Source organism: Neovison vison, chromosome 7, assembly GCF_020171115.1.
Source record: "Neovison vison isolate M4711 chromosome 7, ASM_NN_V1, whole genome shotgun sequence".
NCBI lineage: Eukaryota > Metazoa > Chordata > Mammalia > Carnivora > Mustelidae > Neogale > Neogale vison.
The window spans coordinates 176,624,879-176,651,692 of NC_058097.1; the positions used below are offsets into that span (position 1 = coordinate 176,624,879).

The following is a 26,814-nucleotide window of genomic DNA, read 5'->3' on the forward strand; positions in this document are numbered from 1 at the left end:
GGGGCCCAGGATGTTGACGGAACAGATAGGATGTCAGGTGAAGATAGAATGCTGTGCCCTCTCTAACCAGCTGAAGACTCGGCATGATTGTTTTCTTACAAATAATACCTGTGGGTGTTGAAACTGTTCAGGGAATCTATCAAACACACTCTTTCACTTTGCTGCTGTAACTCTATAAAATTTATTCTCATTTCAAAAGAGTCATAGGCAATAATACCTGTAGGTGGTTGAGTAATTTAAAGAAAATTTGTCAGGCCTACTTTCACTTACTTTACCAGAACAATTTTATACTTCTTTGGAGGTTTTAAAATGCAACATTTTCCACTCTGTATGATTAAAAATTTCAAAATAAGAGCCCCTCATCTTAAATTAAATGTAAGTAAAGAAAATATAATATTAGGATGTTTAAAAATAAAACTGAGATCCAAAAAGGAAAATAAATTAATGTTGAACCATTTCCACTTTTTAAAATTATAGAAAGAATTCATACCTAGATGTATGAAAACAAAAATTATCTAACCAGTGTGATATTAGGGAAAAATGCATTATTACATTAATGCCAAATTATCATTCTCAGGAAAATCTGAAGGCTGAGGTCTATGAGCTTATAAAAGCTATCTATACAAATTGGAAAATACATAAATGGAAGAATAAAGGTAATAATCTTTCCAGATTAACTTTCTTTAGTAACTCATCTATATCCATATTAAGTTTACTTTATGTTAAGAAATGCAGTAAATGCAGACTTTTAAAAATTTTCTATTTTGCAATTTGCATTTTCAGTCACAAGTTCAGAGGGAGAAAAAGCTCAGTAATGCTTCGTTTGAAATGTATTTTCCATAGTAATTCATTAAAAAATTAGTAAAAAGTTAAAAAATCTTTTAATTAATCAAAAAAGTGATAACATACTTTTTGAAGTGTTTTTAGATGATTAAAGTGTTTTAGTGATTTGAAGATGAAGACATATTTTCAATCTCCAAATGGAACTTACTCTTCATTAAAATGTTCATAATCACATAAGCAGGGAAGTCTATCTCCCTATATAATCATTTCAAAATACCATTTTTTAAGTAAAAGCTCTTATTTGGTGTTTATTTCTTGAAGGGATATTTAATATTAATTAAGATAATATTTTGAATTGAAAGATACCCAAATGAGATGTCCATAAAGCTCTGTTTTTATATAACTGAATTACCAGAAAAAAGGAAAACCTCTAAGTATAATCATTTTTTGAAAGTGAGTTATTTAATAAATAGTTTTCATGGTAAAAAGTTCAAATTTGAGCCAGAGACGCATATTTGACATTTGGTAGTATAATTCTAAGAGAATTAGAGAAAAATACAGATTGGAAAGTTTTTCTCCTGACCTAAACAGCTTTATGACAAGTCAAATGAAATGTTCCATGACAATAAATGTGTCATGGATAAATGATGGAAAATAAACAGTATTTCAATATCATTTCCTGTTTTATCCCATCGTGATTTTGTCCCTCTCTGTAATAATTACCTATGCACAAACTCTAGATGGCAATATTGCACTTACTGTACTTTCAAGAAAATTGTCACAGTCAGTCCCCACATATCCTCTTTATCAACATTTTATGTGCCATGGATCTATAGCCTCTTATTATAAGTGTAATGAAGCAGAAGTTATTGAAGCATTTTATTGATTGCTCAGATCACAAGTTTACTGCCATACTGAATTGGCACCTTACTCACTGAAGCAAACTGCTGACACCTTTTTTAAAAAGTGACAACTACATCTATTTCATGACCAGAAATCCATTTTCATCTCTATCAAGACAAGAATGCAATTTTCACTTCATTTAACTGATGTTAGGCCTGCTCAAAGCATGACACTTAGAAAAAGACACAAGTTTAAGGTTCTTAAAATACTTCAAGTAACTAGAATGCAGCTTGGTTTCAGGGAAAGAAAAAAAATCATCCATCATTCAAATCTACAAGCAACATAAAATTCTAAAACATTACCTATCAGAACCTTCAGAAGTAGTTTTCAAACTACTTGAAATATCTGCAACACAATTTTAATGTGTTTAATAGTAAGTTATATTTATATGTTATAAATTTCGTTCCAAGCTTTCAAAAGACATCAAGTTCAAAACTGAACTATTTTGGGTATTACCTCATGAAGGTTAAATCAAGGAAATAGCACAATTTTTTAATGTATATATATCTGGGGATCTAATGTACAGAAAGTGAGTACAGTTAACAATACTATATTACATACTTGAAATTTGTTAAGAGAATAGATCTTCAATGTTCTCACCACAAAAGAGAAATGACAATTATGTGAGATGATAGAGGTATTAACTAACCCTATTATGGTAAACATTTTATAATATTTAAGTGTATCCAAGCATCATGTTATACACCTTAAACTTACATAGTGTAATATGTCAATTATATCTCAATAAAGTGGGGAGGAAAAGTAGCTGGCTTATCAAAAATAAAGTATATATAAAAAATGAAATAGAAATAGTTACTTCTTTAATTGTGTTAAGACTCATAAATGACTTTGACTTAATATATAAGATATAAAAATAAACTTCCAATACTTCTTTTATGGAAAATTAAAATATTAATATTCCTTTAAGAATACTTTTTGCAAGTGACATATTCTGTCAGCACTAAATGTAATTCAAGCATACTTTGAACTGAATCTTTTCTGATAAAACTATATTATTATTATTATTGGTTTGCTATCTAAGTATCAAACTTATTAAGAGCGTGGATAAAGTGAACCAACATTAACTTAGAAAAAATTTTTAAAATCTAGAGCTTACATAAAGATTAGTTCAATGTAATAATAAAATACATTTCAGTTTTAAACTGCAAAACCAATACATGCTGAAGTTGGAAGTTCATTTCCTCACCTAATTACATAAAGTTATAGTACAATAAAGTCATAGTGCAATTCTAGTTTAAAAAATGAAACCTAATTTTTGAAATAGAGATTTAGTATCTGAGATTCTTAAACCCAACACATCAAATATAGAACATTTAGAAGTAGCAGATAATAGCATTTTTAAAAAGTACCTTACTTAAATTAATAAATAAAAAGAACTATATACCAAAAAAACTTGAATCACTCGGGCAGAAAATTATAGTTTTCAACAAACTTCATTAAGTAAGGGTCTATTACAAACAGCCCAAGTACATATTTCGAAATTAAAATTACAGAAATAAAACACTTCCCTGCAGCTTCAGACATAAGTAAAATTGTCTGGGTTTTTTTTTTGTTTTGTTTTGTTTTTAAGTTTAGAAAGTACTCCAAGAGTTCAAGAAATATTTGGGTGTATTTTTCTTATTTCTTGTTTTAAGTAATCAACAAGCTAAAACTAAATTTCCAAGATGATCATTTCTTTCCAAAGTGCTGAAAGTTAGGAATAAAATTAAAAATTTCCTTCATATTTTTTCATATCTTAAATTTCACAGAGACTATGATATTCTTCATAATTAAGATGGTGGTTGTTAAGATATTACAGTTAGACACTCATCTCCTTTGTTTCTCTTTGAATTTAAAAAATGGCTATGCAATCAATAACAACTGTTAAACCATCCTGTGAACCACTTTAAATGATTAAAGCTGTATGTTTATGAGTTCTTTTAGAAACTATTTTCAAAGAAGACTGCAATGCACTCATTATTTAAACGTATACAGGAGTTTTGTTGGCTGGAGGAAAAAAATTCAAAGAAGTATCAAAATTGAGAAGACATTTCCAGCAATAGACATTTCCTAAAGATCACGATCGTACTTAAGATCAGTCATTCCAAATCATTATTTGTAGAGCCTCCTGGCACAGTTCCATGGACTTTTATGTATCTCTACAGTGTTTCTGAAGAGACTGACATAGATTTTGTTTACTGACAGCAACGAAAAGCTCTATGTAGGATCATACATAAAGACGATCATGTTTAAAAATCACTAATATCATTTTAAAAGGTAGTGCAGGCTTGTGTTTTGGCCTCTGTTTAGCCATGTTAGGCCTATGAATGACAGCTTCCCTGCTTGAAGCACACAGAAAGCACAGCCTTCCTCATTCACTGACAGGACTGTGGCCTTTTCACACGTTCCTTCCACAGCAGTGTTTGTCCCCAAACACTGGAACTCGACACAATGGCATTCCTACTTCAACACCCCCACCAACAGCACCACTACTTAACAAGAATGCTAATGAGATGGAACAGTCCCTGTCGCTGAAAGTGTTAACTGAATTTCATAGGAATGCGTTTATGCTACTTCAAAGATTACCAATTAAATAGATTCTGCTTAGCTCTGAGCAATTTCTAAGATGTTTCACTTTTAAGGAAATCAATGTGATAAATGTAAGACTAAGTAACTTTATGCTGTCCTAAATATAATATCTCATTTTATATACATGAATCAGTATACATTTAAGACCACACTAATGTAGTGGGCTTAATTTGGTTGCATGCTATAATAGCCAAGTTAGAGTTAGAAATTGAAAAATGAGTAAGTCTATAAACATAAAACTAGTAGTTCTGACTTTCCTTTTAGTGGTATTTTATCAGTTTATTTAAAAGAAATGCCCTTTGGGAATCGCAAGACATCCAATTTAAAGATTGAAAGAAATTTTCTTTGACAAATCCCAGCAAAACAATATTAGTGTTTTTATATATAATCTCAGAAGTGAAATCAATGGAAATAATATCAAGAGTTCATCTAATTCTATAATTTATAAGCTTAGATTTGTTAAGGAAATAGGAATCATTACCCATCTCCATTTTACCTGATTCCTCAACATGATCTTATATAAAACTAAATAGAAAAGCCTATCTCTAAGGTCAAATGAAGTAAATGCAGTTCAAATAAAGTTCATTAGTGCTAAGAAGGATATTTGCTAAGAAGTCCTACTCATGTTAAAATAATTGCCAGGCTTAACACTTAGCTACTGATGACCTGACAATGGTACAGCTACAGTGACTTTTCTAAACATTGCAAATAATTTTAAATGAAATCATGATATAACAATACAAAAGAGACTCAAGAATACATAGAATTGAGCATATCTAAAAGAAATAGAAATTTGCATGGAAATGCATAACAGGTAAATTTCTATTTCTTTTTCTTCATTTTTATATTTTAAATAAACCTAAACAAGTATCATATTAAAACTGTTGAGTGCAAATGTATGTTATTACAATTTAGCAAAAGTAAAAGGTTTAGTTAGGAATGGCAAAGAGCCTAGGTTTTTAAACATTCCCAAATCTGGCATAGTGTGGGTGATATACACAACTTCAAAGATGCTAAAAATGTTAATTTTTGTTCATATTTTGCTCAAATGTACTTTTCATCAATTCTGAGTTCTAAAAAAACCTTTAAAATCAAAGCAGTCGCTCTTGAAATACTTTCTGTTTTCACAATATACAGAACTCTTCAATCTAGTTCAACTGCTCAATTTTACATGTTTAGGACAATGGAATAAAAAACAAGCCTTAATTACTTTCTGAGCAGTTTCTTATCTCTAACATCCTCACTTTTAATAAAATTTTTAAAATGTTTAAGTTTTTTAAGATTTGATTTAAACAGTGCTTTTCTTGTCCTGGAGAATGAACTCTTTTTTAAACATCAAAAAATTTTTAACTGTCTAATAAGTAGAATCAAACAATTTAATACCAAATAAATGATTATAATTAAATTGGTCATCTATTTTATAATACCCTTGTATCTTAAAAGTTAACTAATATTTCAATTTGAATAATTTCTCAAAAATAATAATAAATTTTATAATATTTATACCAGTTTTTATATACAATACTGGGTAAAAAAAATTTAAAAATAAGTTTGAATTTTTATTTTTCATATTTATTATTATAAGTAGCCTTATCTACGATAATTATTAATCCCACTTATGGATCCACTGAGATTAATTAACTAAGGAAATAATCACATTTTGAGAATAAAAGTTTCTCATGGGAAGATATTTCTTGCTAGTTCTGGACACCTTAGTTCAAGAATTTCTTCTCATCAATACAAATTGTCCTTTTCCAAAAAGACAGCAGGAGGTGCTGTGTGAACACTGAGACCACATCCCATTCCTCTCTCCCCTCCCCCAGCACACAGAGAATAATAGCGTGATGTTTTCAAAATATCCATTTTTCAGTGGCCTGTGGCCTGAAATAATGAGCCCCGTCCTAAATTGGAACCTCATCGTTAGAAATGTAAAACCTAGACTTTATTTAACATGGGAAAATATATGTTTAACTTCTTAAGACCAAGTGCAAAGGGGATTCTAAAAATGTGGCAACTGTTTTTATTTTATAAAGGGCCATCAATCATTCTGCTTTGTAATTTTAGTTCCACTTTAAGATAAATCAAAGTCCCTCTATGTCCTTATAAAAATATCAAAATCTTTACACATACACACATCTCACAGTTATGGAAAGGATACTTAAAAATTAAAAGACACAAACTTAACCTGACTACTTTCTAAACATACAAGTTAAATAAGCATAAATGAAGTGAGTTAGTCTTGACAAGAAGTTAATTCACAATTTCATTTCCCAGAATGTGACTGGTTTACATTTTAGCCCACCTTCTACAATAGCAATTCTGATTTCATACTAAGAAAGAAAAAAAGAAAAAAAGACTGAGCATTTAAACCTTCAAATGATTCAGGAGCTATTCATTTTCTTGCTTAAAGTGACTGTCTATAGAAATTCCACATAAGGAGTTGCCTTTGCTTTGCACAGTATGCAGCAAGAAAAGATGAGACATATGACATCCCATACCAAAAGACAGATACAATTAGCCCCATTATTGCTGGCTTTGAGATTACAGAAGAAGCATTTTGGCTCCCTAACGGGCACTGAGTTCACAAAATACATGTCACAGTTTTTTTATGACACAATGCCAATCATCACCTCTATACAACCAAGTACATTTTAAAACACATAATAAAGCAATTTTTAAAGAGGGATGACTCACCTGAGTATAATATTTTTTTGCAGACTTTAGTCGTTGGTACAAGGCCAAAAGAACTCCTTGGATGTACATCTTGGCTCCTGAGGGGCTGAAACCTTCTCCCTTAGAGACCCAAACTGGTCCCCGCAAAGGTGTGATGGAATTTTGCAGGCATTTTTCAAGCAGAGGAACTATACAAGAAAATAAGGGAAAATAAATTCTTTTGACCCAACTGAAAATGCACTGCCTGGAACACAGTCCCAATACCAGAACTAACTCTTAACATCTATTATTTATATCTGACCTGGGTTAAGTCTTACAGAGGCAATTCCTGCATTACTAGTGGCCACCATGAAGGATGTATTTATATTGAGATACCCCCCATGCAAGACTCATAAGCTTTGTGAGCACACCTGAATAGTTCTGAAGTGTGCCTAACTAGCTGCACAGAGTGTCATGGTGTGCACTGATTGCCTTATCTTCTCATTTATCACAGATGAGTTGGAACCAACCTTGCTGAAATCTACTTGCATTGTCCTGATAAAATTGTAAGATCCATGTTGTTTCTGTATATAGCTTCCCATAGAGGAGTCTATATATCTAAAATATCACATCTGGAAATTATTCATAAAATATAATCCACACCTTTATAAGCCATCCTATTCAAGTCTTTTCATGCCATTGCTTAAATAACCCATAAAAACAGGGTGGTACCGCTGTTTAAAAATAAAGGGAATCTTAAGCAAGCATTTTATCGCACCTTTTTGTTTTTAAGTTTTGAGATATAAGCTAAAGATTTAGGAATGTTATTTCAGCACCCGTTTTGTAAACATTTAGAAGATATTTACTTGTTGGCCTGTATTGCAACATCTATACTGGACTTGACAGACATGTTTATACACTTTTTCACACGATTAGCTTATAAAGTCTTTCTAGTGTAAAATACTCAAATAACATGGCAGCTAGCTAACATTTTTTAAGATTTAATTTCCCTCAGAAATGCCAGAAATGAAAAATAAAAAGAAATCTTAGGCACATTTGGGAACCCAGAAAAATGAAAGGATTTCATTTTTTAACTTGGTCTTAAATATACACATGCGACACAATATAAACATACAAAATAACTATATGGCTTGGCTACCTGATTCTGATACATGTTTCTAATAGAAAGGAAATTAAATAGATCACCAGCAAAGAAAATAGCTCCTAGCTCCATGCCATTGGTTATGTTATATGTGGCATATTTTATGCAGAGAGGCCTAGCGTAGCAATCTGGAAATTGAATTACAATTAGGTTCAGCTGAGCTGCTGAGCGGCTGAGTTATGCAAATGGCCTTTACTACTGGTATTCTGCTGAATTTTGTTCCTAGTATAAAAGTTATGCATTTTATGGCACTAAGTTCTGTAACTCTCTACCATAGCATAATTTAAATTCTTTCTAATATATTCAACACTAAGAAGAAAGTTAGAAATAGAACTTAAGCTTCTCTGAATCTACTATAAAGTTAAAAGAAAATTATGACCCAATGACTACTTAGACATCTTTAGATGTGTGCGTGAAATTCATTCATCCAGCCTCAGAAATTAATTACTAAAATTCTCATAACAAAACCATGTTTATACTGGAGCAATTACTTTTCTCTACTAAGTTTTATCATAACAAATACCACAAACTTTTTTAAAATATAAGATCACATATACTATAAAAGAAAGAAAAAGAAAAAAACTTATTTTTAGAATTGTAACTCTTCAATCTTTAAAAAAAGTATGGTACAAACCAATCTTGATTTTAATTTTTCCTAAAGAAAACTAGCTTAAGAATCATCAGTGCTTTTACTTAACTGCTGTAACATTCATACATTTCTATGTATTGGGTTTTAATTTGTAAACTTTTAATTTGGTACACTCATTGAACCTATTACAGTTTTTGAACATGGAAAGGCATTATATAAATAGCTATTAAGTTGAAATAATTTAAAGTAAATTGGGAAGTGGGTAATAAACTTGAATGATCTACATCCTAGATTTAATCTTGAATTTAAACCTGAGAACACGTTCTCAGATTCTCTAGTTTTATAACCTTATTCATCTTTGCTTGCCACAAAGTAACTTTCAAATTCTTTATTTCAGTCCAAGGAATTCCAAGGTATGATTTCATAGATCTTCTAATACAAGTTCTACTTTTTGCAGAGCTTATGTCCCCTTAAATAAGAATTTAAGAAAAATATATATATATATAGCTTGGGAAAAAATACAAATTATATCAAAATGCAAGCAGTGTCAGAACTGATATAGGATGGAAAATAGCTCCCATGCTCCACATGATTTATGTAATTAGGAATACTATGGAAACCAGAAATAGCAAAGCAAAGAAAGCAGTATTCACAAGCAGGTTTTATAAGGGACCTCAGAATCTGCTCTGAACTTGTTGAATAATCTGTTCAGTATTCTAGAATCTCCCTGCTGGAAGCAGGGTCCTCATTATAACCACAAGAGCGCTAATAAAGGTTAGCCTCTGAATCAGGGATTAGAAGGCTCTTTTCTTTTTGGGAGCTGCAAACTAGTAACTTTGATGATCTTCTTGAAAAGGAAGACAAAGCACACTCCAAGAACAAACAATGTTTCCACTAACTAGGAAGGTACAGAAAACAGAAGAAAATGATACGCCCTAAATACTTCGAAAGGAAGTATAAATAAGTCTAATATATTTTAAAAAATAAAATTTATTAATCAGTTACAATTAGAGAACTCTCCATAAAAAGGATTGACTTAAAATGACAGTTTTGAAATATAATAGAATAATTGGTTAAAAATAAGTCAATTGACTTTTCAACCCCAACCGTAGATTTTTAACAAGAGTATGAATTACTTTTTAAGCATTTTAGTGGATATTTGTAATGTTCTATACCAAAGACAATTCATAGTGTCCTTAACAAACCTTTTTCTTTTATGTAGAGTTCTTTTTTACTCTGTTTCTGAAGCTAAGTGCATTAAAGATTATTGCATAAAGATGTACAAAAACCAAAGGCAATTATTTAGAAAGGAAAATAGACACTTTTTAAGAGCATAAACCTAGATGTTGCTATGAGCTAACAAGGCCCATGAGAGTCACTCAAAGAAAAAAAAAATTTCTTTCCCAGTGAATGAACACCAGGGTATTATTTCATGGATAAACCACGAGTTTCTCCTTTAAACTGCTACTCAGAGATATTGCCTCACTCAGTAAGGTTAGCTGGCTCCTATAATTCTACATTCCTTTAATACTGGTGTGCACAGGTACACACAGCATTTCTTCTGAAGTTTGAGGCCTTTATTACAGGTGTTCTACCTATTTGCTCTTATTTACATAATAGCAACCAGAGCTTTGCTTTTCTGTAATTTCAGTATTTTCATTAAATAGGGCCTCAAAATTTTTATTAGATAAGTGGTTTGGAAATTACTCATTCATTAAATTTATCAATATACATAGATGAGTCAAATGTGATCATTCCACTGGGATCATTATCACCACTGGAGAATAGCTTTTTATCCATTTTGTTTATTCTCAAGTTATGACTACAGGGTAACTTAAAATGAACCCAATAGTTTCAACGCGTTTGGACTGAAGACTGAGGATGCTGAGTAAATAGATCATTTAACTGAAAGGAGTAATTTCCTGGGTAGAGTTAGTATTGAGCATCATGGGTAAACAGATCTTATGATTGAAAGTAATGGCTATATCAGATTCATAACTATCAATAGATACTTTTCTCACTCATGCTGTTCCACTTCCTTGCATTTGTTTCTCCTTTTTTCCATCTGTGAATATATTCTTGTCCTTCAAGGTTTGTATCAAATGTTATGTTCTGTGGCAAAATATCCCATGTTACTCAGACAGAATGGAGCTGTTCCCCTTCTATGCTTCCCAGAGCATTGTTTGTAATTTTATTTCCCCTTTACTGATTTGAATTAATTCTTATCTTTTCCACACCCATTTCCATCCTCCAGTAAATCACAAATGCTTTAGGGTTTTGAGACCATAGTGGTTTTTGGTTTGTAAAAGCAGTGCTCAATAAATATCTACCAGACAAATTAAAAGTACTTTGGATAAGCCGCAGACAGTCCTTTAGGCAAATTTTAAGACCATGAGTTCAACTTATGCACAAAGACTATGCATACTTAGAATCTGTAACTTTCTGTGACCAAATGAAAATTTGATCAAAATCTAATAATTATTAATAGGCTAGAATTTTGAAGCACATTTAGAATATATACAACTGTTTTGTCTTAATTCTCCTTATAAAAGATCTTAAAACTAAGAAGGAAATTATAAAAGAAAATGATACATTTTGGCAATGAAGCATTAACAAGCCAGAAGGCCAGAGGTGGGTACTTAAAAAAGTCTTGGAAAGGCCACATGTGCTCTATCCTACCCTGTCATAAATCATGCTACTATAGGAAAAGGCACAAAATAAAACCTATGTAACAAAGCAAAAATACTAGGTTAAGGTCAAAATAACAACTGTAAATACTAAAAGTGATACCCTCTAAGAACACCAAAGACAATAAGTTCAAAAGCTATTCATAAAAAAAGAAGCTGTTCAGCCTTCAAGCACTTCATTACTAATAAGAAGTTTGAACTTATTTGGATTCATGATGGGAGCAGTACAAGAATTTTTGACAAGGAGGCAAATATCTCCCTAAAAAGAAACCACAAAGCTAATGGAACTTACCAAGTAGAAATAGACTGGAGTGCCTGTCAAATTCTATACCTAGAGAATATAAGTCTTTTTCCAAAAGTAACATCTTACATTAAAAGAGATACTTTGCTTACTCGTTTGAATCTGCTATGGAAAGTTAAAAAGAGGATTTTTTAATTAATATGTTTTCAAAAAGCACTGGAAATAATCAAAGGCTTTAATAACCTACTGTGAATTAAAAATTAAAATTCATGCCACTTAAACATCCTGAGTCGTAATTTACATAATACAGTAATCTTCACATTTCAGTCTGAGTACATAAGACTGGGGGAAAAAAGAACACTGTCCAGAGCATAATTACCTATAAAGAAACTTCTACATGTTCTCTGGCAGCAAGTTTCAGATCTCAGTCTCAAAGATACTCAATTATTGTTTAGCAGGACATCATTTGGAAATTCTCCCATTCAGTTGGAATTTATTTTTAAACAAAGTTTACCTAAAAAGTCTTTTTTGGAGGAAACAAAGTGAGCTCTTTAAAGATACTAAGACTTGACTACTTCCCATCCAGGAAGTATGCCTGGAGGGAGTATGAGTTAGTGCCAAGGTATGTGTGTATTTTAATGCTCTTTATCCATAGTTGGAAAGCTCCCGGTCCCTGAACAACCAGCAGATGCCACTCAAAAGCATAGTCTGCTGGGAAGATTGAATGAGGTAAAGCATACTGTCTCCAGTATTGCTTGATTTCTATCAGTATATTTTTATTCAAACAAAACTAAACTAACAGCTGCTGTGTACTTTTGTTTATGTGCTATATGTCAAATGTTACTGTCCCTAAGGTACTTATGTGAAAAGATTTAGCAGGCATTTTCTTAAATACCGATGCCTACCCAAATTTGGGTTTTTCCTCCACTGAACAAAATGACAAGTACACGATTGCTATACTTAGAGCAATCTTTCACAGCTGCTTTAGTTTTTCAGAGATCCTATTAAACTGACGGCATATTGCCTGTGGGGTCTACAGTGTTATAATACTGCTCTATGAGACATTGATTTGTATGATAGGATCAAACAGAATAGGGATGCATTGGGGGGAAGAATTTCATAGGTCATATTGTTTTTACCTGAGTAAAATTTAATTTAGACATTGTGACCTTTGCAGAACACCTGGTTATTTTAATTGCTGATATGTGGGTGAACATTGACATTGGGGCTTAGAAAGTAGGAAATCTTAGGTCTCCTCTGTTTTGAAAATGCATCCTGAGTCATGTCTTTTCTTAAACTGAACGAAGTAGCTGTGCATTAAATATGCTGGCACATCTTCTGCTCGAGCAAGTGGACCGAAATGGTGTGAATTGTTAATGCCTTGCTGCTTTGGTTCACGGCTTGTGATTGATCATTTGTAACTATATCTACTCCTTGTTCCATGAAATCAAGTATGGAGTAATGGGTTCATCAGATTTTGGGGTTAAATTGAGAGTGAAGAGGTACTGTGTGTGGAAATAAGAGTTGCCATGTTCAGGGCTGGCCTTGTAACAGCATGGAATCTAAAGGCGATATTCAAAACCACTTCACTCATCATACGCTTACTGATTCTGAATAGGGCCCATTTGCAGGGGACATTTGGTAGTTTTCCAATACGCTTTATGCCTCTTTCTACTTCCACCACCATGCACATCTTTTTTTCATACATCCCAGTAGCACATTGGTAGAACAGGTCAGCATACACAATTCATTTATTTAAATAACTTGATTTATACAAGTAGAAATAAGCTGGGAATTCTATTGTGCCTTGCCTTCCCCCTCAACAAAAATAATAGTGTGTGTGTCTTTGAAAATAAAAGTGTTTTGTGAATTCAGTTCCTTGGGCCTCTTAAATATTTGGTATTTAATAATAACGTAAAATAATTGAACTGATACATGTACAACTTTATGGCTACTTAAATACTGAGAATTAACATTATCTAATCTATTTTATGTGCTCATGGCCTATATCAATACATAGTAATTGAATATACATGGCCTGTCTTTTCAAACTAAAAAGCTCTATACAAAAATGTAAGGTCTTATCTTAGAATTAGTTTTGGAAAATACAATACATGGAACTTAATAAATAAAACAAACAAAAACTAGAACTAAAGACCTTTAGAAATGTCAGTATATAATTGTTTGCTTAACAACTGATCCTTTTTTTGCATTATTATTTTTTATTTTTATTACTATTGAAAAAAGCTTAATCCAAATGGTGGTAACTGAGGCACCACTTAACTTTTGACCCCATAAGAAAAGATGAAACAGAAAACTTCCTAAAACGTAGGAACAAAATCAAATATACAAAGCACTTATATGTATAAGTAACATCAAAAGCCAAGCTAATTGTAAAATATTTCCTTTTTTTTTAAGATTTTATTTTTAAGTAATCCCTATACCCAAAGTGGGGCTCAAACTTACAACCCCAAGGTCAAGAGTCTCATGCTCCACCAAAGTCTTCACCAGAGTCTCATGCTCCAGCTAAGCACCCCAAAATGTTTCAAAATTCTACTGTTACATTATAAAGTAACAAGTAATATAAATCTAAAAAAATGTAGCTGGATTCTTTTTCCTTTTTCTTATTAATTTTTTTCTTTTTTTCTTAAGTCCGAAAGCAGGAATAATATAATACTTATCATACACAACCTAATTTAAACTGCCCTAGGTATCATTTAATGTGGGTAAAGCTGTTTTGGTCTCCTTAGATGCAAATGCTTGATCAATATATTATAGTCAAATATTTTATTTAGGATATATATATATGTGTTGTGAAAAATTTATATATATGAAAAATTTATACTTTTTAATGTGACAAACTAAAAGGTCTTAATAGTTTAAGCAATTAAAATGGAGAGCTCCCTTTTGATATTCATTTCTCAATTTTTATTTCACAAAAGTAGAATCCTCTATAGTTAGCATTTTTACATAGTTTGTCTACTATCCCATCTCTTCTGAAAACTTTATGGGAAAGAAAACCTCTCTATACTGAGTCATGTTCTTTTACATGGAGAGCTCTGTTTTAAAAAGATTAAACAGTAATAATTAAGCTATTTGTTTTCACTGGTAATTATACTTAAGTTTTTAATAATAAACCTCTAGGATCATTGGAACATCATTAAAGTAAGGGTAAGATTTCTGGTTCAAAGACTGAGAATAAAAAATAAAAAGCAGAAGCTAGAAAGAAAGACAAATTCCAGGAGAAGATAGAAAGAACAAGGACTTGGCTAAAACATTACATAAATACTGAAGCAAGTTTGGCCCAACGAAACCTAGAAGAGATGATCATATCTTCATGAATAGAAAAGAGAGTCTATGTTTTAAAGACTTCAAAAGGGAATTTATGACAGATATTAAAGTGTCTCTGAGCAGATTAGACTGCTTTGTGAATGTTAATATCACACAATTCGGCATTCATACATTTAATAAAAGATGACAGTGATCCAATTATAATAGGAGTTCTCCAACTGCCACCAAAAAAACCCTTCTTTTTTTAAAATCAAGCTTTTAAAAATTCTTAATATTCTCTATAGATCAATAGTAGAAATTTAAATCGGTGATTATTTTCTGTTTTTGTTCAACCCAACTCTGATGCCTTGAGGTCACTGGATGTCACTGAGGGACATCTATAAGGCGCCTTGGAACCAAGGCAAAGTCACAGGGTGCACAGTCTTAAGGGAAATCGAAGACTTCTCCTGAGAGACATGTTTCCTACACAAAAGGGCTTTTAACTGGCTGCCTTTGTATAGTCCAAAGAAGCCTAGAGAGATTTAAGGGTTGATTCATAATCACCAGCATTTGGCATCCCTCTTCAGCAAAAGGTCTGAGTTTTGCATTTTATAAAATATGAGAAATAAAGGTAAATAGTACTGGGACCCAAGGATTGGAAAGGGGCAAATGTAGTTAATTTTAAAGAAATCAGGGCTGCTTGGGTGGCTCAGTCAGTTAAGCATCTGCCTTTGGTTCAGGTCATGATCCTGGAGTGCTGGGATTGAGTCCCATGTGAGGCTCCCTACTTAACAGACAGTCTGTTTCTCTTTGTCCCTCTCCCCTGCTTGTGCGCTTACTCGTGCGCTCTCTCTCTCTCTCAAATAAATACATAAAATATTTGTTTAAAATATAAAGAAGTTATTGTACCCATAAGTTTGATCTTAATTTCCTAAAAAGTTTTGGAAGAGATTTTGAGATGAATGGTTTGTGAACTCTTGGAAAAATAAACAGTAATCACTAGGACCCATATGGAGTAACTCACATAGTAAATAAACTCATATATTAAATAAATATTTAAGGAACAGAGAGGAAGATTGTTGGGGTAAACAGGGAGACTCTTGGGGAAATTCCCTACATGGGGTTTGACATCTCTAAAAACAGCATATCACTATTATTTATTCCAATGGGAAATAGATCCCAATAGACTATAGCTACCATCTATTATTCTTAAGCAAGGACCTACTGCTAAATCTGTATGTCTCTTCCCAGATAAATGGTTATATCTGCAACAAGGTAAGAGAACATGTCTGCAAACCTGTTTAGGTTTTCTATTTAGAATTCATGATTGCTCTCCTTTGATGTTTCTATTTAAAAATGATAGAGAAAGTTCTGATTTTGTGCTTGTGGAGAGGGTGGTTAGGTTATGGACATCGGGGAGGGTATGTGATATGGTGAGTGCTGTGAAGTGTGTAAGCCTGATGATTCACAGACCCGTACCCCTGGGGCAAATAATACATTATATGTTAATAAAAATAATTAATAAAGAAAGAAAATAAAAAATAAAAGTGAGTGCCTGGGTGGCTCAGTCTATCAAGTGTCTGCCTTTGGTACAGGTCATAATCCCAGGGACCTGGGATGGAGCCCCATGTCGGGCTCCCCGCTCAGTGGGGAGTCTGCTTCTCCCTCTGCTCCTGCCCCCCAATTTGTGGGCTCTCTCTCTCTCTCAAATAAAAATAAACTAAAAATATTCAAAAAGTGATAGAGAAATATGTCACTTAGCATCCAAAACAAGGCAAGAGAAAGTTATGAATGGATACTGCCTAGGATCCCAAATTTCTTTCCTGGAGAAAGTAATAAAAGGAATCAGAATGAAAACACACACACACACACACACACACACACACAGAGTTGCCCCTTATGGGTCTTGACTTATTCTTAGCTAAAAAAAGCAATACCTCTTACAAAGCCCAAATTATCTGGACCATTGCAGTTCCACATTTAGCAGAACAGAAGCAGTAGTGATAGCAATAAAAGAGCAGTACTAGACATTTTTAGGGCATAAAGAAAGAGGGAAGCATTTGACTAGATACCTTCTCAGTGTCCTGAATTTCCCACTCACATCAAAAGGCATCTACGGGGGCACCTGGGTAGCTCAATTGAGCATCTGACTCTTGATTTCAGCTCTGTTGGTGAGAGTCATAAGATCAAGCCCTGTGTGGGGCTCCACCCTTGGTGTGGACTCTGCTTGGGATTCTCTCTCTTCCCTCCATCTGCCCCTACCCCGGCTTGTGCATGCTCCCTCTCTCTCTAAAATAAATAAATAAATAAATAAATAAATAAATAAAATCTGAAAAAAAGGGAGGGCATCTAATTACAATGTTTCTAGATAAGGGCAGCATCCCCAATTTTTATACTATTTTATGATTTAGCCCTGAGTTAAACATGGGAATACAGACAAGACTACAAAATCTTTGTCCTCATGGAGCTTAAAATCTAGAGGACAGATAGATATTAAATAAATAATTCCCAGTGAAGTTTTGTGAATTATAATTTAAACAATTAGTATATACAGGGTGCTATTAGTATAACAAAGATACCTGTCCTAGACAAGGGAGGAAAGGAGCATAGGAGCAAGGCAATGTCAGGAAATCATTTCAGAAAAAGAAATATTTAAAATAAGACCTTTAAGATGAGTAAGCAATAGCTTGCAAGGTGGTTAGGGTGAGAGATAATCCAAGTAGGGAAAACATTATCCGGTAAGTTACCAGGGCTTGAAGAAGAATAAAATGTTTGAGGAACAGAAATGAAAAAATAAGATGACTTGAGTGAAGAGATGAAGGAGCCAGTAGTACGAAGTGAATAAGGAGAAACTGGATAGGGGCCAAATCATAAAGGTCCTTTAGGCCATGATAAAGATTTAAGCATGGGTTTAGTATGAAAAGTTATGATAAGATAAAATCACTTACTTTTTTAAAGATATTTTTAAGGGGTGCCTGGGCGGCTCAGTGGGTTAAGCCTCTGCCTTCGGCTAAGGTCATGATGTCAGGGTCCTGGAATTGAGCCCCGCATCAAGCTCTCTGCTTGGCGGGAAACCTGCTTCTCTCTCTCTCTCTCTCTCTCTGCCTACTTATTATCTCTCTCTGTGTGTGTCAAATAAATAGATAAAATCTTTAAAAAAAACTTTTTTAAAGATTTATTTGACAGAGAGAGACACAGCAAGGGAAGAACATAAATAGGGGGAGTGAAAGAGGGAGAAGCAGGCCCCTCATGGAGCAGGGAGCCTGAAGCAGGGCTCGATCCCAGGACCCTGGGATCATGACCCAAGCTGAAGGCAGCCACTTAACGACTGAGCCAGTCAGGCACACTTAAGATTTTATTTTTAAGTAATCGCTATACCCAACATGGGGCTTGAACTTACAACTCCAAGATCAAGAGTCACATGCTCTACCAAGTCAGACAGTCACCCCATAAACTCATTCCTAAAGATAGTGTTACTAGAGTGATACAATCTAAGTTGGAGATAGGTGAGCTCGTAGATTCATAGCTACATGAACAGTCATATCCATGGAAGATTACTATAAATCTGAGGCAGGAACTTTATTAACATTCTAGAGATCTCTGTCCCTAGTCATGGCATAGTCAACATTTAAAAAAATATTTTTATCAATAATTTGGTGATAAAATTGGTATTCGGGCCACATTTATAAGGGAAAACAAAGATGAAAGAAACCGTTAATCCCTGAGTGACAGATTAAGTATCTGAAAGATCTTGTAAGGCTAAAGTACTACTACTATTAAAATAAAAACCTGGTAAATAGAAATTTCAGAGGAATCAATGTATGCCTATAAAATCAGCAGTACAAGTACAGGATAAGGAAGAAGTGGCTTAAAAGCAAATTGTGAACAAAACCTTAGAGGCTCTAGTTGTCTTTAAGATCAATTTAGGTCAATGATCTGATGTTTAATAGAAATTGTAATGCAATTGTAGATTATATAATGACCCGGGTGGAGGGGAAAGGCAGCGGATGTGAGACTGCTTTACTTGTAATTGATTAACTTGGAAAAACATATTCTGATAAATTATGAACATTTATGTTCTAAATTTCAGAAACTCAAATTATGGTTTCATCTACAGAAAGGTGGTAGATTTGTTGTAAAAAGAATACTTCATCTTCTTCAGTTAAGTTAGAGAAAAAACTGGAAGAAAGTAATACACATCTAGGAAACAGATTTGCTAAAGAAATGGAGGAAAAAGTAAACTGGTCTCAAGTAGGCTTCCCACCATGGGACTTAAACTCATGACCCTGAGATCCAGGGTCACGTGATCTACCTCTTGAGCCAGTGAGGTGTCCCTAAAATGGCTTTAAAATATGCTTCAATCTTATGATCAGAATAAAGCAGTATATGCATGAAAATAAATAAAAGAAGATAGGGTTATTTAGCTGGAAGAAGAAAGAGATCTCCTAGAATAAAGGTAACTATCTGATTTAAACACATATTTTTATTTTATTTATTTAATTGAAAGAGAGACAGTGAGTGCAAGAGGGGGTTAGGGCAGACAGAATCTCAAGCAGACTCCACTTAGGACATGCATCCCAACCCTGAGACTAGATCCCATGGCCTTGAGACAATGACCCCAGCCTAAATCATGACTTCAAAGCTTAACCACCTGAGTCAACCAGGTGCCCCAGAACATGCATTTTTAACAGATAAGACAAAGAGGAACTAAAATCCTGAAGGCCAGATATGAGGGTATCCAAGTCTAACTACTCTTAAAGATGTTATTATAAAAGGGGGAAATACTGTAATTGTTACAAAATCACAAACAGTTAACTGGAAGGGAGGAAGAATCCACAAATACTATGAAGAGGTAACATTTATTTTACAAATAAATTAATAGAAAGAGCAATTGGAGAATCTCTTTTAAGGATGAGACAACTATCCAAAGAGTGCTCATGAAATCTGAATAAACTGGAAAGGGGAATACTAGGAAGATTAATATCAAATACTCAAAAAAAGTATTTAAGGAACAACCCAAATTTCTGGGTCTAAGATTAAGAAAAGGCAAAGAGAAGATAAATTATATTACAGAAGATCCAGGCACAGCAATAATAGATCAAGGAGTCAGATCAAAATTCGATGTTAGACTGTGGGAAAATACATCCTGGGTAGGATTATTTAACTCAGGGAGGTGAAAATGGGTAGGACTGGTTTGAACAAAGGATGATATTGACAAACTTGGAGCTTATTGACTTCATATCTCTCATCATGAGACACGCTGCAAGAAAAATATCTACAGGAATATGTTAGAAAAACACAAGAATGAAACAAATAGCAAAGGGAAAGTAAAAGAAAAGAAAGAAGTCCACTGCAGCAAGCAATACAGCCGGTGCCTGTTAGAGAAGGGAAACTTTCTGAAAGGAATTGGAATACAGTAGAGACAAATCCCTAAATGTTGTAGAAAGAGATGACAGAAATGTTAAGACCAGAAGCATCCAAAAACTGAGCAAAGACCCTGTCTACAGGAGGAAATGACATTGTGCTAGTCCTCCCTGAATACTAAGACCATGAGGGTCAGAAACATAAACAGCCACTTCAAATCAGAAAACCATGGAGCAAAGTTACTCTCTGATGGGAACTGATATGAAGATGAGGAGGAAGCTGTGTTCACAAAGTAGGGTTTTTTGGCTTAAATGATTCCATAGACAGAGGCCATGACAGCAGCCGTTATGAGCCAGGATTGAAATTATTGCTCCTGAGGCAAGAAGGATGCTTTGCCACCAGAATTAGAATTAGGGTGCATGAGAAAGTTGGTGTCGACTTAATTCAACTTCTCAGGTCCTAAGGGATGACACCCATGGCAGGAGCCCAGAAGGTAGTTGCTGGAGGAATTCTAGTTCAAACTAGGCATCCACAAGTCATCTGGCTGACACAGGGAAGAATAAAAATTAAGGACTTTTAATTTCTTTGAATTTCAACTTGAGGAGTTGGAACTTTTTTTGGGTTTTAACTCACAGAGGTAAATTAGTTGATTTTGGAATTCACTTCTGTGTAAATGTAAAAACTTGGTATTTTCATTTCTTTGGAATTTTGACTTTAATTTCTTCACAAAAACTCCATAACGGATGAGAGTTAACATTCAAGTTCAGAGTATGTTTTTGGAATTTTGTGATTGAAATACATTAGTCCTGTCATTTGATCTCATTGCATTAAAGAATCTCTGAAGAATGTGTCAGAAAATGGCTATTTTGGACAGTGCTACTAATTTGGGGTGAGGAATGGAATAGGAAATGAACATTCAGTGTTCAAAGCATGGCCTTGGAACCAATTTAATTATTTTCTAAGTCATTTCAGAATCTTCTAGTGTACATTTCATATTACCCACCAGAATCTAGAAGGATCCACTCAGGAGCAGGGTTTGGTTACTGGAAAAATAGGTCCTAAGAGACTTAAGGTCCTCGAGAGAGAGTGACTTCTCTGGTTCACCATAATGGAATAATTAAGCCAAAGAAGCCAAGAGAACAAAAAGTTAGGAAATATTAGGGGGAATGAGGGTGTTATTAAACAAATCTACCAAATGTGACACTAGCTACATGTGTGCTACCATTGTTACATGCTTCTTTAATACCATACAGCTCAATAGGAGAAGGACGTCCGTGCAATATAGAAGTTTGGTTGGAGAATATGTGCTTTTTCCTAGGCAAAGGAGGCCAACAGAGAAGGAGTAGAATTCTATTCTTTGCCAGGAAAGAAAAAAGATTTAATCTTGGCTGCAGCATTGGGGTTTCTTGCAGGACCCTGCGGGAGTTTTGCTTCCTCCTGTGCCTTCCTTAAAGGAAGCCCCACTGGCTCAACCCTCCAGTTGATTCCATCTGCGTTGTCTCATCCTCTGCTGTTTTTGTGCAGCTTTACTATTCCCTGAAGCAGTACTCTAAGATACCTATCCAGGCTGTTTACAGTATCTCCTAAGTTAATAATTATTATTTAAGTTAGTATTCTGGTTTTTAAGGTGCATAGATTTTAAATGATTTTCCTCAACACTATTATTTTCATTGCCTTGTAAGTTTGATGGGAGTGATTCTGCAGAATGCATTTTTTGCATTATGTTCTAGCAGAAATGCTGTATTAACATGTTGACCACATATAGGAATATGGTATCTTTACAGTGTGGATAGTTCTCTTTTACCTTAGAAAGAATAGATCTTTGCAGGAGCCATAACTAAAGAACTTTTCCACACACAACAATATAAATTTCTTTGTTAAAATCTTCTATGGTTTGGAAATCTAAAAACATAAATATTTTTTAAATCCCATGGGACTTTAAGGGTTTCACTAGACTTGATAAAGTAAAAAGTTTACTGTTAGGTCAATTGTGCTCATTTCTCACAGCACAGGAAAAAACCTTCAAAGTATATATGATTCTAAAAAAGAAGCATTTTGTGTATCTTTTACTTTTTAGTCCTTGGTACAATTATACTTCTAATCTGTCTTTATAAATAAAAAGTCATTGCCATGATCTTAACATTAGACATAATTTTTGGATCTGACATAAAACAAGCAAACAACAAGAGTCACACATCAAATGAGAGTATTAGTGATTATTTAAATTAAAAGGTAACTTTCACATAACACTTGACCTTTTCCAAGCTGAAGTTCAGAAGACCATCAAATATAAAAGTTTTGGGACTTCAATCATTTGATGCACAAATTATACTAACAAACAAAGAAAAATGCAAAAATTTAATGTTAAGTGACTAGGGTGCTACAGACTGGAAGTTCCTCCAACAGGATTAGCTTTTTGAGTATGTTAAGTCTAGTGAACTTGTTATGCTTCCACATGTTAGTAGTTGCATAGGCTAATTTCAGCTGGCATAAGCTTTTATAAGTATGCAAAAACACAGGGCAAGGCATGCATTAAAATGTGATAATAGCACACTTCTGAGACACGTGAAGCATGAGGCACGAATCTGAATGCCTCCCGGCATCCATGAAGCATCACACCTCAGAGTCAGAGCTTTTATGTTTCGATAAGTAATTCTGTTATACCACATTTGGGAGGGGAAAAAAATCAACTTTCTAAATATAAATCTTTCCCTTTAACCAGGATTCCTTATAGTTTTAATTCTAACAGTTTATTCAAATATAATTTTTTAATTCCTGGTGAGTTGGAATTAATTCAAAGCTAGATAGGATCTTAAGAAAATGTGTTAGTTATTTATTTTGTTAATGTAAGTTTAAGAGTGATTATATAATAATTTTTTTCCCAAAGATTTTATTTATTTATTTGACAGATAGATCACAAGTGGGCAGAGAAACAGGCAGAGAGAGAGAGGGGAAAGCAGGCTCCCTGCTGAGCAGAGAGCCTGATGTGGGGCTCGATCCCAGAACTCTGAGATCATGACCTGAGCTGAAGGCAGAGGCTTAACCCACTGAGGCACCCAGGTGCCCCAATTATATAATATTGTTGATCATAAAGATCATTTTAGCCAGTGTGATCAGCGGGACTGCAAGAAAGAAGAAATAAACTTCCATATGATACCCTCTGTATCCTCCCCTTAAAAAAGACCATAAGGAAGTATTCCCTGTGTTACATATGTCTTACAGGTATGTAACAAGCTAGTTAATTGGTATGTCTACAGAAGTTTTGAAATTGGCTAAGATCAAGTGTAAAAACTCCTAATAAAATGAAAAATAATTATCATATCTAACACAAACAATTAAAAACGACCAAGAAACAATTTATTTACTTTCTAAATTCACAAACACACATATAATCCCTGGCAGAAAAAAATTTAAGAGTTATAATAACAAGTAACAAAATATAATAGTAGACACTTGGAGTATTAAAATGATAAAGTCATTAATGGTTTGCTTTAATACAGTATAAGCAAGGATATTAGAAACAAATGTAGGTTCTCAGTATAGCCATATCCTAAAAAAAAACTTAAAGCTTTCTGGATCTAGCCTTGCAGTTTAAGTATGCCACTTAATATTTTGGCCCTTTTCAGGCATATGGAGTTAAGACTTAAAGGAAGTGATAGGATCATAACAGTAGTACATTTGATAGTACTAATAGTAACCCTACTAAAGTAATAGTAATTACAACGAAAGCAATAAAAAGTACATTTCAAAAAGTAAAAAATAAATAGTAGCAATTACTACTAATAGTAATTTAATAGCAGTACAATATGGAATTCATGGTATTTTTGTTTTTAAAGACTAGCAAATCAGGGCTTTTAGCAATACAATGCAGGTCTCATATTTTGACAAAGACATGCAATGAAATTGTTTTAAAACACATTCCATACTTTTGAAAACCTCTAGAAGTTAACCAAAACAATTAAAAACATTTTTATCTGAGAACACAGCAGTATGATTTCTCTTTTCTCTTCTGAAAGCTGTATACCATAGAAAATGCCTGTTAAATTATGAAAATTTACCAGTTGCTTTTGTTTATTAAGTGATGGCTTACTAAAGTTAAAATACTCATTTCTTTTAAACCTAAACTTGAGCTGCGCTATAGGCTGAATGTTTATGTCCCCCCAGATTTCAAATGTTGAAAGCTAATGTGATGGTATTTGGAGGTAATTGCGTCATAAGGGTAGAGCCCTCCTGAATTGAATTAGTGTCCTTATACAAGAGACCCCAGAGGGCACTCTTGCCCTTACTACCAATAAGTACAAAGTGAGAAGATAGCAATCGATGAATCAGTTAAGGGGCCCTCAACAGACAATGAATCTGCCAGGGCCTTGATCTTGGACTTGGACTTCATATCCATAAGAAATAAATTGTTGTTGAAGTCACCCAGCCAATGTACTTTTGTGATAGATGACCAAATGGACCAACACATGCTAAAATAAAAATTCCTCAAAACTAATCCCTTTCATAATTCCCTTTTGCATAAGAATGACATATTTATCCATGTTAAAACTAAACTTTTATTATAGCTGTTTTCCTTTTAAATACATAAAATAAAAGCAAAATTATGTAAGTACCTTTTGAAATGTTAAAGTTTATAAAATTTTTGTCACTTACCTTTTGAAATATCTTTAATTGTTCTGCCATACCAATCATAAAGATATCTGGCTGGTGAATTTAGGTTCATTCTCATTGTGCAAGTATCTAAAACCTACCCAGGGAGGGAAAAACCTGTAAGTAATTTATTACAATAAGCTCTGGCTGAATCAAATAAACATTTAAAGTCCTTTCTATACTAAATGGCTATAAAAATTATACCGTAAAATAATATTTGATGATTTAGAAAATGTTTCTAATATATGAAAAGAAAAAAAGCAGTTAAAATTATGAGATCACAATTTTACTTTAAAAACACACAAACAAGGGCACCCGGCTGGCTCAGTCAGTGAAGCATGCAACTCTTGATCTCAGGGTCATGATGTCAAGCCCCACACTGGGTGAAGAGCTTACTTAAAAATAAATAAATAATAAAAAAAATAATCTAAAATATATAAACAAATATTAATAAAAAAGAAAAAGATGCAATGAATATTAAAATAGCAGTTACACTATATTTAATAAATGCTAGACCTATAGGAAATTTTGACATTATTCTTGCTATTTTCTATATTTTCATTAATTTACAATGAAAGCATATTACCTTTAAATTTGGTCTTAGCACAAATAAATGGAAAGATATACCATATCAATGGAATGGAAGAATTAATGTTAAAATGCTCATACTACCCAAAACAATCTATAGATTCAATACAATCCTTATGAGAATACAAATAGTATTTTTCACAGAACTAGAACAAATAATTGCAAAATTTGTATAGAACCATAGAAGACCTGGAAGAGCCAAAGCAGCCTTGAAAGGGAAGAACAAAGCTGGAGGTATTACACTCCCTTATTAAACTATATCACAAAACTAAAATAACCAAAATAGCAGGGAACTGGTGCAAAAACAGACACACAGACTAATGGAACAGAGTTGAGAACCTAGAAATAATCCCACACTTGGATGGTCAATTTATGACAAAGGAGGCAAAAATATAAAATGGGGGAAAGATAGTCTCTTCAATACATGTACTGGGGAAACTGGACAGCTACATGTAAAAGAATGAAAATGGACCACTATCTTATACCATACACAAAAATATAAAACTCAAAATTGTGTAAAGACCTAAATGTAAGATCTGAAGCCATAAAACTCCCAAAAGAAAACAGAGACAGTAACCTCTTGGACATTAACGTTAGCAAAATATTTCTAGATATGTCTCCTCAGGTAAGGGAAACGAAGGAAAAATAAACAACTGGGACTACAACAAACAAAAAAGCTTTAATACAGTGAAGGAAACCATCAGCAAAATGAAAAGGCAATGTACTGAACAGGAAAAGATCTTTGCAAAGGTATTTCCAATAATGGGCTAATATCCAAAATATATAAAGAATTCATAAAGTGAACACTCCAAAAAACCCAAATAATCCAATTAAAATGGGCAGAGGACCTGAACAGATGTTTTCCTCAAAAGATATATAGATGAACACAGACATATGAAAAGATGCTCAACATCACTAATCATCAGGGAAATGCAAATCAAAACCACAAGGAGATATTACCTAAGAGCAGTCAGAATGAATAGTACCGAAAAAGAAAATACATAACAAGTGCTGGCAGGGATGTGGGGAAAAGGAAACTTTTGCACACTATTCGTGGAAATGTAATCTGGTACAAGTGTAAATTGGAAAACAATATGCATTCCTCAAAAAACTAAAAATGTAAGTACCATACAATCCAGTAATTCCCCTTCTGAGTATGTACACAAGGAAAATGAAAACATGAATTTAAAAAGATATATGTACCCCTATGTTTATTGCAGTATTATCCAGAAGCCAAGATACAGATACAAGATATGGAAGAAACCCGAGTATCCATCAATAGATGAATGGATAAGCATATATATATATAGAATGCATGTATATACAGTGAAATATT

General features: G+C 33.4%; 1 protein-coding gene across 1 annotated transcript in view; it reads right to left on the reverse strand.

Moving 5' to 3' along the window:
• Nucleotides 1-26,814, reverse strand: part of DCDC1 (doublecortin domain containing 1) — a 439,829-nt gene that overhangs the window by 335,920 nt on the left and 77,095 nt on the right. Inside the window, exons 9-10 of the mRNA XM_044259009.1 lie at nt 24,894-24,987; nt 6,970-7,136 (exon numbers count right to left, since the gene is read on the reverse strand). Coding sequence (XP_044114944.1) covers nt 6,970-7,136; nt 24,894-24,987 — 261 coding nt within the window. The remainder of the gene's footprint in view (nt 1-6,969; nt 7,137-24,893; nt 24,988-26,814) is intronic.